At 40.7% G+C, this 14494-nt stretch overlaps 1 gene segment (V, D, J or C); it reads right to left on the bottom strand.

Annotated features, from left to right (window-relative positions):
- Nucleotides 1-8648: 8648 nt before the first annotated feature.
- Nucleotides 8649-10643, bottom strand: LOC136664443 (Ig heavy chain V region MC101-like). The segment is given in 2 exon segments: nucleotides 8649-8965; nucleotides 10601-10643. Coding segments are annotated over 2 exon segments (360 nt in total).
- Nucleotides 10644-14494: the final 3851 nt, after the last annotated feature.

Below are 14494 nucleotides of genomic sequence, written 5' to 3'. Positions count from 1 at the left end.
ACTCAGTCTTAGAAGTTGGTCAAATTGCATGTTTCTCAGAGTCCAAGTTAATCCCAAACACACTGAATAATGCTGAGGTGTGGACTAAGGTTTTTCCAGTTCACTGTTCCTTTTCTTTGTCCATTGTCAGAGTCTTTGCATTTTCTTCACTGTTTATGAGTTGTCCTTTGGCAGTGAAAGGAAGACTGTAGTGTAAAGCTTTCACAGAGATTTGGTGACTTTGCTGAGTCATAGTTTCAGAGCGAGTTTAGCACTGGAATCAGAAGCTTTAATGAAACAAACCCTACACAGCAGCTCATGGCTCAAACATGGATTCAGGAGCTCTCTCTGTGTGTGTGTGTGTATGTGTGTGTGTGTGTGTGTGTGTGTGTGTGTGTGTGTGTGTGTGTGTGTAATACTCAGTGAAAGGATGGCTGTAGTGTAAAGCTTTCCCAGAGGAGCACAGTCTGTTAGTGCAGTAAATGTGTATAAACTGTCCATGACGTCATGATGCAAATCCATTGTGAACTGAGTGTGTCCAGTATGTATGGTCTGCTGAGCTGAGTGGAGCAGTGGAGTCTCATCAACCCTCATCATGAAGAACACACTCTCCTTATTACTGTTGCTCCTCACCTTCAGCAGTGAGTTCCTCAACCTTTGATTCAGACTTTATCTTCATGTAATTACAATGTAATTAAGCGAAAGTGGTCAGAGCCTCGCTGGACAGGCCCATTCCGGGTGACAGAGAGAACCAGCCACACGGTACGACTCCAGGGCAAAGGCAGCTCATGGTACCACCTGTCTCAGTGCAAGCCAGCACTGCCACCCGAGGAGAACCAGGCGCAGAAGCAAGCATCTAATTAGTAACAAGTGCCAGCTGGACACTCTGCGAACGACAGGTGTCACCGGAGAGCTGTCTGAAGCTCTTGAAGATCGAGAACACATTATTATTTTCTTTACAGGTTGTCGTGGACTCTTCTTCTTTACAGGTTGCTTGGACTCTTATTTTTTTTTCCTTTTTCTTTCTTTGCAGGTTGAACTTTCTAAACGAATCTGTAAAAAAAAAAAAAAAAAAAATGCACCCTGTAACTTTAACACTTACACATATAGAGTATAGATAATACTTTACTAAGTAGAGGGAAACTTAGTGGGGAAACACATTGATTGTTTAATAATGGCTTGGTATGGAAAAAGGGGGTGCGACAGGACAAAATACAGACACCATTACTGATGTAGAACAAGTAGTCTGGGAGATAACAAATAGGCAATAATGTTACTTCCTCCCGTTGACATGGTTAAAATTTTGGCCGCCTGGGGCAGAAGGGGCAGTGAGAGAATCTTTCCTGTCAAAAATATTGGTTGGTTGGCTGCCAGACAGGTTTTTGCTCTCACAGGTTAAACACGTCAAAAACATGTTTAGAGGACCTAGAATGTGATGACATAAGGGGGAACTGTCGTGGGAAACAATTTTATTACTTTGTGTTTGTGGACAAATATTCTTAAATGATGATTAGTTAAATTAGCATTTACAACTACATACTCATTGTGTGAAATCTTGTACCTTATATGCATTTATATGAATGACTAACCAGCATTTACATTATGTATTACTTACACATGTAGTTAAACATTTTTTGATCCTGCACGACTAACTCATATGATGAATACTCTTAAAAGACATATTATAAGCTAACACTATGGCATGATAACTCACGTGATATTTACACATTCTTAATTCTTAACATCTAACCTTGAACAAATGTGCACTCCAGGCTTTTAGCACACTGACATTAATCACAGTGTTGGCCCAGGAGGGCTGAAGTGTAGGTGCATGTTTGTTGACCTTGAAGTGCATTTCTGACTCCCTAAATTTTAGTCTCTCGGGAGAGGAGGAAGAGAGGCCCATTGTCAGCCTGGCCGATAACGAATGTCTTCGGGGTCACGGCATTCACCTGAATCTTGCACGTGAAGAGCTGAGTACTAACACGTGAAATTATGCATATTAATATACGCTAATCAGCCAGAAAACGCCTCACCGGCAGGGTTTACATCATTCGGGGTATAACTGTTGGAGTCAGATCTTGAGAGGTCAGAGCTTTACTTGGGAGGAGTATTACACTGTTCTCGATGTATTGTTCTCCTGGATCCAGTATTGTTAAATAAATACTTTGATTTGCTTTGAACTTCACTCGACTGGTGTTTGCGACTCTTCCGTAACGAACACGCCTCCCAGAAGAGGGAGGGTGTATTTTGGACCTTTTTATATTTTCTAAATTTTAAATACTTTGAGAACGGTCCAAAAGAACCTTTGATATCTTCAGAAATGAACAGCAGAATGAGCAGGGGCAGAGTCTCTCCTGTAAATGATCTGGAGTCACTTTTAGCAGCTCTCACAAACACTGGATCAGACAGAAGGCTGGAGAACCATTGGATTGGATGTGACTTATCTGTTATGAAGCCAGACAAACAATATTTGCTGAACCTTTGGAGGGCCTTATTGAAATCACCAGCGACAACTCCAACAGCATGTTAGCAAGTGGAAGACTTTCCACAAGGGGGAGCTACATAAATATCATCTGTATTAGACACCAAACATGTAGTGTTAAAGTAGGATATCGGCTCAGCCGACGAGTTTAAACATTCAGTTTTGTTCATTTAAGGGAAGAGTAATGTGTTGCTTGAGAAAAAACTAAATAATGTGTCAAAGACTTTTAAACAACTGGTTTTTATCTGAACCTGGGGGGATTACAATAACAATTTGAACATGATCCTGCACAGACCTTGTGGGATCTATACAGTGGAGAGAGCTTCTTATCATCAGCTCCTCATTTAACCCCTTGGACAGTTAAGGACCTCAGTTTACCCGCCCCTCCTCCACAGAGTAACAGATTTACATGAAGTCATACTCTATGCAAATATTAACATTTATTTAAAGTGTGTTGATATGAAGAGCAACATTTTGTTGTTGGTGCGCTTTAACACTCACCATGTTCCCTACTTGTCTGTTCCTATTTCTGTTAGCAGCTGTGTCCTGTGAGTGTTTATGGGGAGATATAAATCTCAAACTTTTGTTTATCATATGAGAGTTTCTTCAAAATTTTACATTGACTTTCATGTTCCACAGGTGTGGATTGTGTGGAGTTGACTCAGTCTGGATCTGTGGTTGTAAGCCCTGGTCAGTGCATGTCACTGACCTGTACAGTCTCTGGATATTCACTGACTGATAGCAGCTACTGTACACACTGGGTACGGCAGCCTGCAGGAAAAACTCTGGAGTGGATTGGATGTTCATGTGGTGATGGGAACGTTTACCACAGTAGTAAAATAAAAGGCAGGTACAAAGTGACTAAAGACTCAAGCACAGTGACCTTAAATGGTCAGAGTCTACAGACTGGAGACACAGCTGTGTATTACTGCGCTCGTGAAGGCCACAGTGAAACACATCAACACAAACCCTGTACAAAAACATCCTCTCAGGAATGCACTAATAAAAATATGTAAGACACTCAGTACCACATACAGCCAGTAGAGGGTAGTCTTCACTATCAAATCCAGCTTTATCTGTGCAGCAACTGTGCTGTTGAACTGTATCAATGCATAATTTTTGTTATTAGTTCGAGTGGTGCAGAACTAATTGTTGAAAATGTGTACCCATTACGCTCTCGTGATTTCCATCAAATATTCACAGCAGTGTTCCAACACCTAGAGGGAAATATTCTTAGAAGATCAGGTTTGTACAAACTGTGTGAGTTCACTGCCGGGTCTCTACAAACTGCTGCACATGCAGTGTATCATTATTCGATATCCAGCAGGAAATTCATTCATTCAGTCATTCAGCTTCTTAACTGCTTCACTCTGATCAGGGTCATGGTGGGTGCGAATCCATGGACAATATGACCTCACAAATGTAGTGGCCTGTAGTGGATATCTTTACATTTTCTTCACTGTTTATGAGATGTCCTTTGACAGTGAAAGGACGGCTGTAGTGTAAAGCTTTCCCAGAGGAGCACAGTCTTTTAATGCAGCAAATGTGTATAAACTGTTGATGATGACATGGTGCAAATCCAGTGTGAACTGAGTGTGTCCAGGACTTAAGGTCTGCTGAGCTGAGTGGAGCAGTAGAGTCTCATCAACTTCTAATTCAGACTTTATCTTCATGTTATTACAATGTAATTAATAACACAATATGTCTCTTGTTTCAACAGGTGTGAAATGTCAAATAATGGAATCATTAGAAAGTGCAGTTCAGGTAAAACCTGGAGAAACTCTGAGTCTCTCCTGTAGAGGATTTGGATTTAGTTTTGGAAGCTGGAACATGCATTGGGTCAGACAAAAGGCTGGAAAAACACTGGAATGGATTGGGGAAATCTTTTTTGATTCAAGCGGGAGCCAATTGCCAAATCTGCATAGTGATGTTTGGAAATCTCCAGCGAAAACTATAAGAACATGCTGTACATGAAGCTGAGTAGCGTAACTGAGCAGTACTCAGCTGGTTATTTGACAGTTTGTTGATCTTTCTGTTGACTGTTTGTAGCACATCTACAGAAATAACACTGAGAGGGTAATGATAGTCTAGTAATGATGACTATGTGATTTAACATTGTTTTTTTACATTTTACTGAGTGTCAGCTGATTGTCTATAAACACGTCTCTGTACTTTATAATAAAGACCTAAATATCTTCAGGAGGACACTCAAAATATAGTTTTACCCTCCATGGTGATTAAATACAAGGTGAGATGGTGAAGCCTAGTCAGTGAGTCCTCAAGCATACACACAGTTCCACTGCATCTTCAAACTGCTTATCAGTGGAAATCAACACATTCGGAGGAGAACACTAACTGATAAATCTGTTCTTTCTGCTCATGAACACCATTAGAATGATGGGAGATGGTGGTGTATAGTGTGAGTGTCTTTATTCTAAATAAGTCTGTACAGTGAGCAGGTGAGTGAGGTCATCCCTCTGAAACTGTAACTATGCAAATGCTCCTCTTGTCTTTATTAAGGGATGCTCTACAGCTCTGAGAGATCTTCAGAACCTCAGCCACAAGCTCCACCATGTTCAGCACATTGCTAATACTGCTGGCTCTCACTAATCTCCCATGTACGTCTGAATTCTGGAGTAAGGAAGCGCTCTAGGATGGACGTATCATTCATATCTTTAATGATTCTCTTATTTCCAGAGGTTTCCAGAGTCAGACTCTCACTCAGTCTGAAGCCGTGGTCAAAAAACCTGGAGAGTCTCATAAACTGACCTGTACTGGTTCTGGATTCACCTTCAGCAGCTATCGAATGGTCTGGATTGGACAGGCTCCTGGGAAAGGACTGGAATGGATTGCATTCATACACACAGGAAGCTCTCACATCTACTATTCCCAGTCAGTCCAGGGAAGGTTCACAATTTCCAGATCGGACACCAGCAGTCAGCTGTATTTACAGATGTCCAGTCTGAAGAGTGAAGACACTGCGGTGTATTACTGCGCTAGAGACCCACAGTGGTAGAGAGCAGTGAGAGCGCTGTACAAAAACCCCTCCCCATTCATCTCCAGAGGAAAGCTGCTGGGAGTCAGTCAGGGTACAGAACATTTAAGGTTTTTTTTTTTTTTTTTTTTACTACAATTATATTATATTATAGCAAGCAACATTTATAAAAATAATAATTATTTAGTTTTTCACTTACATGTATAAAATATACTAAGTGAGGTGTCCAGAGTAATTCACACTGAGCTCTAAAGAGCAGGTTTCCTCAGATGGGGCAACTATAGAGAGTCTGTCCAAACACAACTACCCCGTAAAAAAAACATTTTTTACCACAGACTTCTTGTTATTTTCAGCAGCTGTTGACTGTGTGGAGTTGACCAGGATTGAAGGTCACAAACAGTGGTCAGTCAATGTCACTGACCCCTGAATCTCTGAAGTGGATTAGAAGGGGTTGAGAAGGTAACCAAAATTAATTAATAAGGCCATAGTGAAACACAGATGCACACACATGCACACACACACACACACACACACACACACACACACACACACACACACACACACACACACACTGTAGTGGAAATAGTTATGCACACATTTCGGTGGCCTAAATACTACATATTGGAGTCAATGATAATTAATCATTATTAAACATTATTAAAATCTTCTCATAAACACTCACAGGACACAGCTGCTAATAGAAAGAGCAGTAAACAAGTGGGAACATGGTGAGTGTAAAGTGCACTAAGAGAAAACTCTCACTCCACACCTCAACACACTTAAAATAAATGGGACGATTTGCATAGGGCTTCACTTCATGTAAATCTGCTGCTCCGTGGAGGAGTGTCTGGTAAACTGAGGTCTCAGATAGAGTTCTGATGAACTGATAAGAGGCTCTATCCCTGGTTTGATTCCACATGATCGGGGCCAAGTGGTGTTTGAATTATTATGGTAATAGCCCAGTGGCGGCTGGTGAAGGATATTCGAGGTGGGCAGGTTGTGTCACACTCTCAGTTTCAACAACCATCCCATTCCAATAGAACACATGCAGGACACCAACGCTCTGTGAAAGTAGTTATTAAAAAGAAATCAGCAGGTTCATAGTTAAGTAAAGGATCATAAATTGTAATGTGCTCAGATATTACATTATATTAACCATTACATAGATCACAGATGAGTTCAGAAACATAGAGATATATTAACAATGAACAAAAACACCAACAAGACAATATTAGAAATTTCTAGAGTGACGTATATTGCTGGATTATAATGTACCTCTCTCTCTCTCTCTCTCTCTCTCTCTCTCTCTTTCTCTCTCTCTCTCTCTGTGGTCTGTGTGTGTGTGTGTGTGTGTGTGTGTGTGTGTGTGTGTGTGTGTGTGTGTTGAGATGAGCGAATTGCAATTTATTAATTTTTCATAAAAGATATTATACTTTTCGGGGACTTAATTTGCCGAAGTTATCTTCATATGCAGAAAGACCTTTCTCCATTTTCAGAGACATCTCCAAGCCACAGAAGCCAGATGGAGTGTGAGATTATCCAGAGAGTGTCATAAAATTGATACTACAGGCCCTTTTCAGGACAGTTTACGACACAGAGTCAAGAGAAGAATCTTTCAGAATGCAAAGAGACACACAGGCTCCACCTTGATTAAAACTGTCTTCTCACACATTTTGAAAGTCTGTTAAACAAAAGAATCACACATTCCTTATTTTTTTTATTTTACCTGATGAACAAGTTGCCTATGTGTACCACTGTGTGAAATGAATTTCCTTTTAGACAAATCAAAATGGGAGGAATTAATTTACATATGTTTTAAATCACCTTTTTATATAAACTTATGTAGGAACCAAGGTATCCACATACTCTGTGTGATATTCAGTTAAGAATTATGTAAAACATGGTTTGTCTGAATATACTTGTGTTAACACACTCTCTTATATTGCAAAGTATAGAGTCTTCAAGTCTTTGGCTTGTCAAGTGTCATAAATTATGTGATGTCACTACCAAGGTACAGAAAACAGCCAATCAGGAGCAAGAGATGCTCCAATCCTCAATCTCTGAGGACCAATCAGGTATTCAAGGTGGAGTTTCTAAACTCTGATTAAAAACCTAGTGGTGCCAAATGACGCTCACTCTTTTCACACCTTTTTTTGTGAAATGCTCTCTTTACACGTTTTTTGAGATTTTTTGGAGAGGAAAAAGTTCTTCTGAAGTACGTCTCTCTCCTGCTTCCAGCAGACAATGCTTCTCAGATCGGGTAGACAGAGAGCTCTCCAGCTCTGCAGGCGTCCCTCAGGCATCAGCCTCTCATTGCTCTCTTAAACAATCTTGGGACCCTCAAGCATGGTCCAGATAGAACAGAAGTTCTATTTTAATTTTATCTCTAGTAGAAAGCTATAGTTTAAGAAAAGCTAGAGTTTAACTACAGCAAAATTTATTGCCACCCAGAGCATAAAGGAGACCTCAGACCTCTGACCCTCAAAGTGAGGACAAGAGCTCAACGACGGAGACGACCACATGCAACCTCAGAATGACACACCTATTTAGAATAAAGACAACCACAATATACACCACCATCTCCCATCAATCTAATGGTGTTCATGAGCAGAAAGAACAGATTTATCAGGGGTTAATGTTAAGTTTACAATATATTCTGAAGGATAGGGGTAAACTAGGAAGAGAGCCTCTGTTAAAACATAGTGATCAGCTCATGGGGGGATTTTTGAAGAATATCTTCATGTATTTACTAAGATGTTTTATCACTTTATCACGTCCATCTTGAAACACAATATCGCCACCTGGTGGAGGCTAAAATTTAAAGCCACACTACATGAGATTTCTTTTTTTTTTTTTTAACCAGCGCTCCCCCTACAAACCTTTTCCAGAAGTTACATAGTGCAGTTTCTGCAGTAATGAGCCCGAATTAGCAAACACAGGGACTCTTTTCTTCATATAACAGATCAGAGGAGCATTGGGCATGGTGACGTTAGGTTCATATGCAGCTGCTCCAGGGCATCCTTTTTAATCTCATGTTTTTCTATTGATATTAATACACACTGTGTCACTGATGGGGGCACCTTAAAGTATCTGGATACCTTAAAGTATCTGTGTGTGATACTGAGTGTCTGACACATTTGTGTGTTTCTCAGAGAGGATGTTTTTGTACAGGGTTTGTGTTGATGTGTGTCACTGTGGTTCACGAGCGCAGTAATACACAGCTGTGTCTCCAGTCTGTAGATCCTTTCCCTTTAAGGTGAATGTGCTGCTGGACGTGTCCCTGGTAATTTCAAACCTGCTTTTCAATGCACTGCTGTAATCAGTGCTACCACCAGAACAAATTCTCCCGATCCACTCCAGAGGTTTTCCTGCAGGCTGCCGTATCCAGTGTGAACAGTAGCTGCTATCAGTCAGTGAATATCCAGAAACTTTACAGGTCAGTGACATGGACTGACCAGGGCTTACAACCACAGATCCAGACTGAGTCAACTCCACACAGTCCACACCTGTTGAACATAAAGGTTATTGTTACATTCAAAAGAAACACCTCTGTTATAAACTAATAAATTTCTTTGGTCTCCCTCAGTCACATGATGAAACTAGTCTGGAAGGATGAAGGCCAGCAACTGAGACGAGTAATGAGATACCAGCCACCACATCTTTTCAAACACAGTGCTGCTGAACAGCTCAACATGCTTGGAGGAGGACACTAAGTACCCAGTTGTTATTTTACCTAGTGGACACATGCATTAACCAGCACTGTTCTGGGTGATAGTGGAGAGGGAGGGCTGTCTTAGTCACTTCAAGAGAACAAAGACAGTTATGATTTTACGGACAACTGCTCTCAAATTTTATGCAAATGCCCGACCTATTCCTTTATATTTAAGCAGGTGGAGGTGAAGCAAAACAATTTTCACTCGTTCACCATGTTCTCCTCATCTCTCCTTCTGCTGCTGCTGGCTGCTGTGAGCTGTGAGTGTTTTTAGATTCACCCTAAAGTGACCTGCAAGTTCTTTATTATAATGTTAATGCCCTTTGTTCCACAGGTGTGGACTATGTGGAGTTGACTCAGCCTGGATCCATGGTCATAAGCCCTGGCCAGTCCATGTAACTGACCTGTAAAGTTTCTGGATATTCACTGACTAGTATCTACTGTACATTCTGGATACGGCAGCCTGCAGGAAAAACTCTGGAGTGGATCGGATTAATTTGTTATGACGGTAGCACTGCCTACAGTGATAAACTGAAAAGCAGGTTTGAAATTACCAGGGACACATCCAGCAGCACACTCACCTTAAAGGGACGGGATCTACAGACTGGAGACACAGCTGGGTATTACTGCGCTCGTTACCCACAGTGAAACACATCAACACAAACCCTGTACAAAAACATCCTCCTGTAAGTGGTGGAGCAACACATACAGCTTTGCTCTGCCACAGGAGGGAGGTAGAGCACAGTCTCAGCACCTCCCTTGTTTCTCACCTCATTAACCCTTACCCCTTATGATTTACATTAACACTTCATTACCAGAGGCCAATCCAACAACATGGTGTGTATGAAGCTGAGAGGTTTGGCTGGACAGGACTCAGCTGTTTATTACTGTGCAGCAAAATACAGTGACACAACCAAGAGAACCACCTGAACCCCTCAGAACAATGGTTACAACAAGGGAATACGGCTTAAATGTTCACTTCTACCAGTAGGGGGTGATAGAACATTAAAATACATTGAGATGTTCCCCTCATGAGTTGATTTCTATGTTTTAACTCAGGATCCCTACCTAATTTACCCCTATCTTTCAGGATCTATTGTAAAGTTAATATAAACCCTTGCTGAGGTCTCACATGTGTAATTCTGACTGAGAAGGTGAAGTCTAGCAAGTGATTGATAAAACACACATTAAAAGTGACCACATCTTCAAACTCACCATCACTGGAGCTCAACACATTTGGAGGAGAACACTAACTACTAAATATGTTCTTTCAGCTCATGAACACCATTAGAACGATGGGAGATGGTGGTGTATGTTGTGGTTGTCTTTATTCTAAATAAGTGTGTACAGTGAGCAGGTGAGTGAGGTCATCCCTCTGAAACTGTAACTATGCAAATCCTCCTCTTGTCTTTATTAAGGGACACTCTACAGCTCTGAGAGATCTTCAGAACCTCAGCCACAATCTCCACCATGTTCAGCACATTGCTAATACTGCTGGCTCTCACTAATCTCCCATGTACGTCTGAATTCTGGAGTAAGGAAGCGCTCTAGGATGGACGTATCATTCATATCTTTAATGAATCTCTTATTTCCACAGGTTTCCAGAGTCAGACTCTCACTCAGTCTGAAGCTGTGGTCAAAAAACCTGGAGAGTCTCATAAACTGACCTGTACTGGTTCTGGATTCACCTTCAGTAGCTATCAAATGGCCTGGATCAGACATGCCCCTGGGAAAGGACTGGAATGGATTGCGTATATTAGCACTGCAAGCACTCCAATCTACTATTCCCAGTCAGTCCAGGGAAGGTTCACAATCTCCAGATCAGACTCCAGCAGTCAGCTGTATTTACAGATGTCCAGTCTGAAGAGTGAACACACTGTGGTGTATTACTGTGCAAGGCAAGACTCACAGTGGTAGAGAGCAGTGAGAGCGCTGTACAAAAACTCCTCCCCATTCATCTCCTGCTGGTATGAGTCAGTCAGGGTTCAGAGCATTTTAGGTTTTTGTTTTATTACAATATTATAGTCAGCAATAGTTATAAAAACAATAAATATTTAGTTTGTCACTTACATGTATAAAATATACTCACATGAAGTGTCCGGAGTAAATCACATTCTAAAGAGCAGGTTTCCTCCGATGGGGCAACTAAAGAGAGTCTGTCCAAACACAACTAACCCGTAAAAACATTTTTTACTACAGACTTCTTGTTATTTTCAGCAGCTGTTGACTGTGTGGAGTTGACCAGAATTGAAGGTCACAAACAGTGGTCAGTCAATGTCAATGACCACTGAATCTCTGGATATTCACTGACTGGGTGACGTCACCTCATACACTGTACACAGCAGCTTCCAGAGAAAGCTCTGAAGTGGATTAGAAGGGGTTGAGAAGGTAACAACAATTAATCAATAAGGCCACAGTGAAACACACATGTACACACACACACACACACACACACACACACACTGTAGTGGAAATAGTTATGCAAACATTTCGGTGGCCTAAATACTACATATTGGAGTCAATGATAATTAATCATTATTTGATTAATAATTAATTATTTAATTCATTTTGTTAAGCTCCATGTTTGGGAGTTATTAAATAATAATATGTCTTTACCGATCCAATTTTAGCTTGGACAAGTAGGCCATCTTCACATATTATACAGCAGAATTAGCTAGAATTAATTATTATTAATGAATTATGCTCATTGTCCCGCTGTAGGTTCTTGGCTCCGAAATTGAATCTGAACTAGAAGGAATAATTTGGTACATTCTGGTCACATAACTGGTTTATTAAGTGTAATATCAAATAATGAATATTGATTAAACATTCATATAATGAAATGGATTACAGCGATACATGAGGGAACGGGGTGATTAATATATGAGGGAATATCTCTATGATAATTATGCTAAATTGTAAAAAGGCTATTATTTATCCCAGCAAAGCATTCCGCACCACTCCTGAGCTATGAAGACATGAAACCATGTGACCTTATGTATATCCCTCGAGATGAACTTGAGATAGCTGGGAGCATGTCACTTTCTGGTGCGGCTTCCTGGAGCACTGCAGCTACGGGCCTTGTAGCACTGTAGCCACTGGCGTTTCAATTCTCTCCCTTTTCAGAGACACGGCGACCCCTCCGTCGGAGCTGGTGGCTCTGAAGGTCTCTGTGGGAATTCTCCGTCTTTGCTGATCTGCCTCCTTGTGAGAGACACGTCCACGCAGGACTCTCATGGGCCTTTTTCTCAGAATGTCATTCTGAGGTTGCATGTGGTTGTCTCCGTCGCTGAGCTCTTGTCATCACTTTGAGGGTCAGAGGTCTGAGGTCTCCTTCATGCTCTGGGTGCCTTTGAATTTTGCTGTAGTTAAACTATAGCTTTTCTTAAACTATAGCTTTCTACTAGAGATACAATTAAAATAGAACTTCTGTTCTATCTGGACCACGCTTGAGGGGCCCAAGACTCTTTAAGAGAGCCATGGGAGGCTGACGCCTGAGGGACACCTGCAGATCTGAGAAGCATTGTCTGCTGGAAGCAGGAGAGAGACGTACTACAGAAAAACTTTTTCCTCTCCAAAAATTCTCACCAAGTGTGTAAAGAGAGCATTTCGCAAAAAAAAAGTTTGAAAAGAGTGAGCGTCATTTGGCACCACTAGGTTTTTAATCAGAGTTTAGAAACTCCGCCTTGAATACCTGATTGGTCCTCAGAGATTGAGGATTGGAGCATATCTTGCTCCTGATTGGCTGTTTCCTGTACCTTGGTAGTGGCATCCATTAAAATTTATGACACTTGACAAACCTAAGACTTGAAGACGATCCCAGAAATCTGAATTATACTTTTGCAATATAAGAGATTGTGTTAACACAAGTGTATTCAGACAAACCATGTTTTACATAATTCTTAACTGAATATCACACAGAGTATGTGGATACCTTGGTTCCTACATAAGTTCATATAAAAAGGTGATTCAAAACATATGTAAAATAATTCCACTTGTTTTGATTTGTCTAAAAAGGAAATTCATTTCACACAGTGGTACACATAGGCAACTTGTTCCTCAGGTAAAGAAAATAATTAAGGAATGTGTGATTCTTTTGTTTAACAGACTTTCAAAATGTGTGAGAAGACAGTTTTAATCAAGGTGGAGCCTGTGTGTCTCTTTGCAATCTGAAAGGTTCTTCTCTTCACTCTGTGTCGTAAACTGTCCTGAAAAGGGCCTGTAGTGTCAGTTTTATGACCCTCTCTGGGTAATCTCACACTCCATCTGGTTTGTGTGGCTTGGAGATGTCTCTGAAAATGGAGAAAGGTCTTTCTGCATATGAAGATAACTTCGGCATATTAAGTCCCCAAAAAGTATAATATCTTTTATGAAAAAATAATAATCTGCAATCTGCTCATCTCCACTACAACACACACACGCACACACACACACACACACACACACACACACACACACACACACACAGAGCAGAGAGAGAGAGAGAGAGAGAGAGGTACATTATAATCCAGTAATATATGTCACTCTAGAAATTCCTAATATTGTCTTATTGGTGTTTTTGTTAATTGTTAATGTATCTCTATGTTTCTGAACTCATCTGTGATCTATGTAATAATTAATGTAATGTAATATCTGAGCACATTACAATTTATGATCCTTTTCCTAACTATGAACCTGCTGATTTCTTTTTAATAACTACTTTCACAGAGAGTTGGTGTCCTGCATGTGTTCTATTGGAATGGGATGGTTGTTGAAACTGAGAGTGTGACACAACCTGACCACATCAAATATCCTTCACCAGCCACTGGGCTATTACCATAATAATTCAAACACCACTTGGCCCCGATCATGTGGAATCAAACCAGGGATAGAGCCTCTTATCAATTCATCAGAACTCTATCTGAGCCCTCAGTTTATCAGACACTCCTCCACAGAGCAGCAGATTTACATGAAGTGAAGCTCTATGCAAATCATCTCATTTATTTTAAGTGTGTTGATGTGTGGAGTGATAGTTTGCTCTTGGTGCACTTTACATTCACCATGTTCCCTACTTGTTTACTGCTTTTTCTATTAGCAGCTGTGTCCTGTGAGTGTTTATGGGAAGATTTAATTTTTTTTGTTCATAAGAGATGTGTTTCTTTTGAATGTAACAATAACCTTTATTTTCAACAGCTGCTGGCTGCTGTGAGCTGTGAGTGTTTTTAGATTCACCGTAAAGTGACCTGTAAGTTCTTTATTATTATCTTAATGTCCTTTGTTCCACAGGTGTGGACTGTGTGGAGTTGACTCAGCCTGGATACATGGTCATAAGCCCTGGTCAGTC

The sequence above is a fragment of the Hoplias malabaricus genome, chromosome 13 (assembly GCF_029633855.1).
Source record: "Hoplias malabaricus isolate fHopMal1 chromosome 13, fHopMal1.hap1, whole genome shotgun sequence".
NCBI lineage: Eukaryota > Metazoa > Chordata > Actinopteri > Characiformes > Erythrinidae > Hoplias > Hoplias malabaricus.
This window is presented reverse-complemented; position numbering and strand designations above follow the sequence as displayed.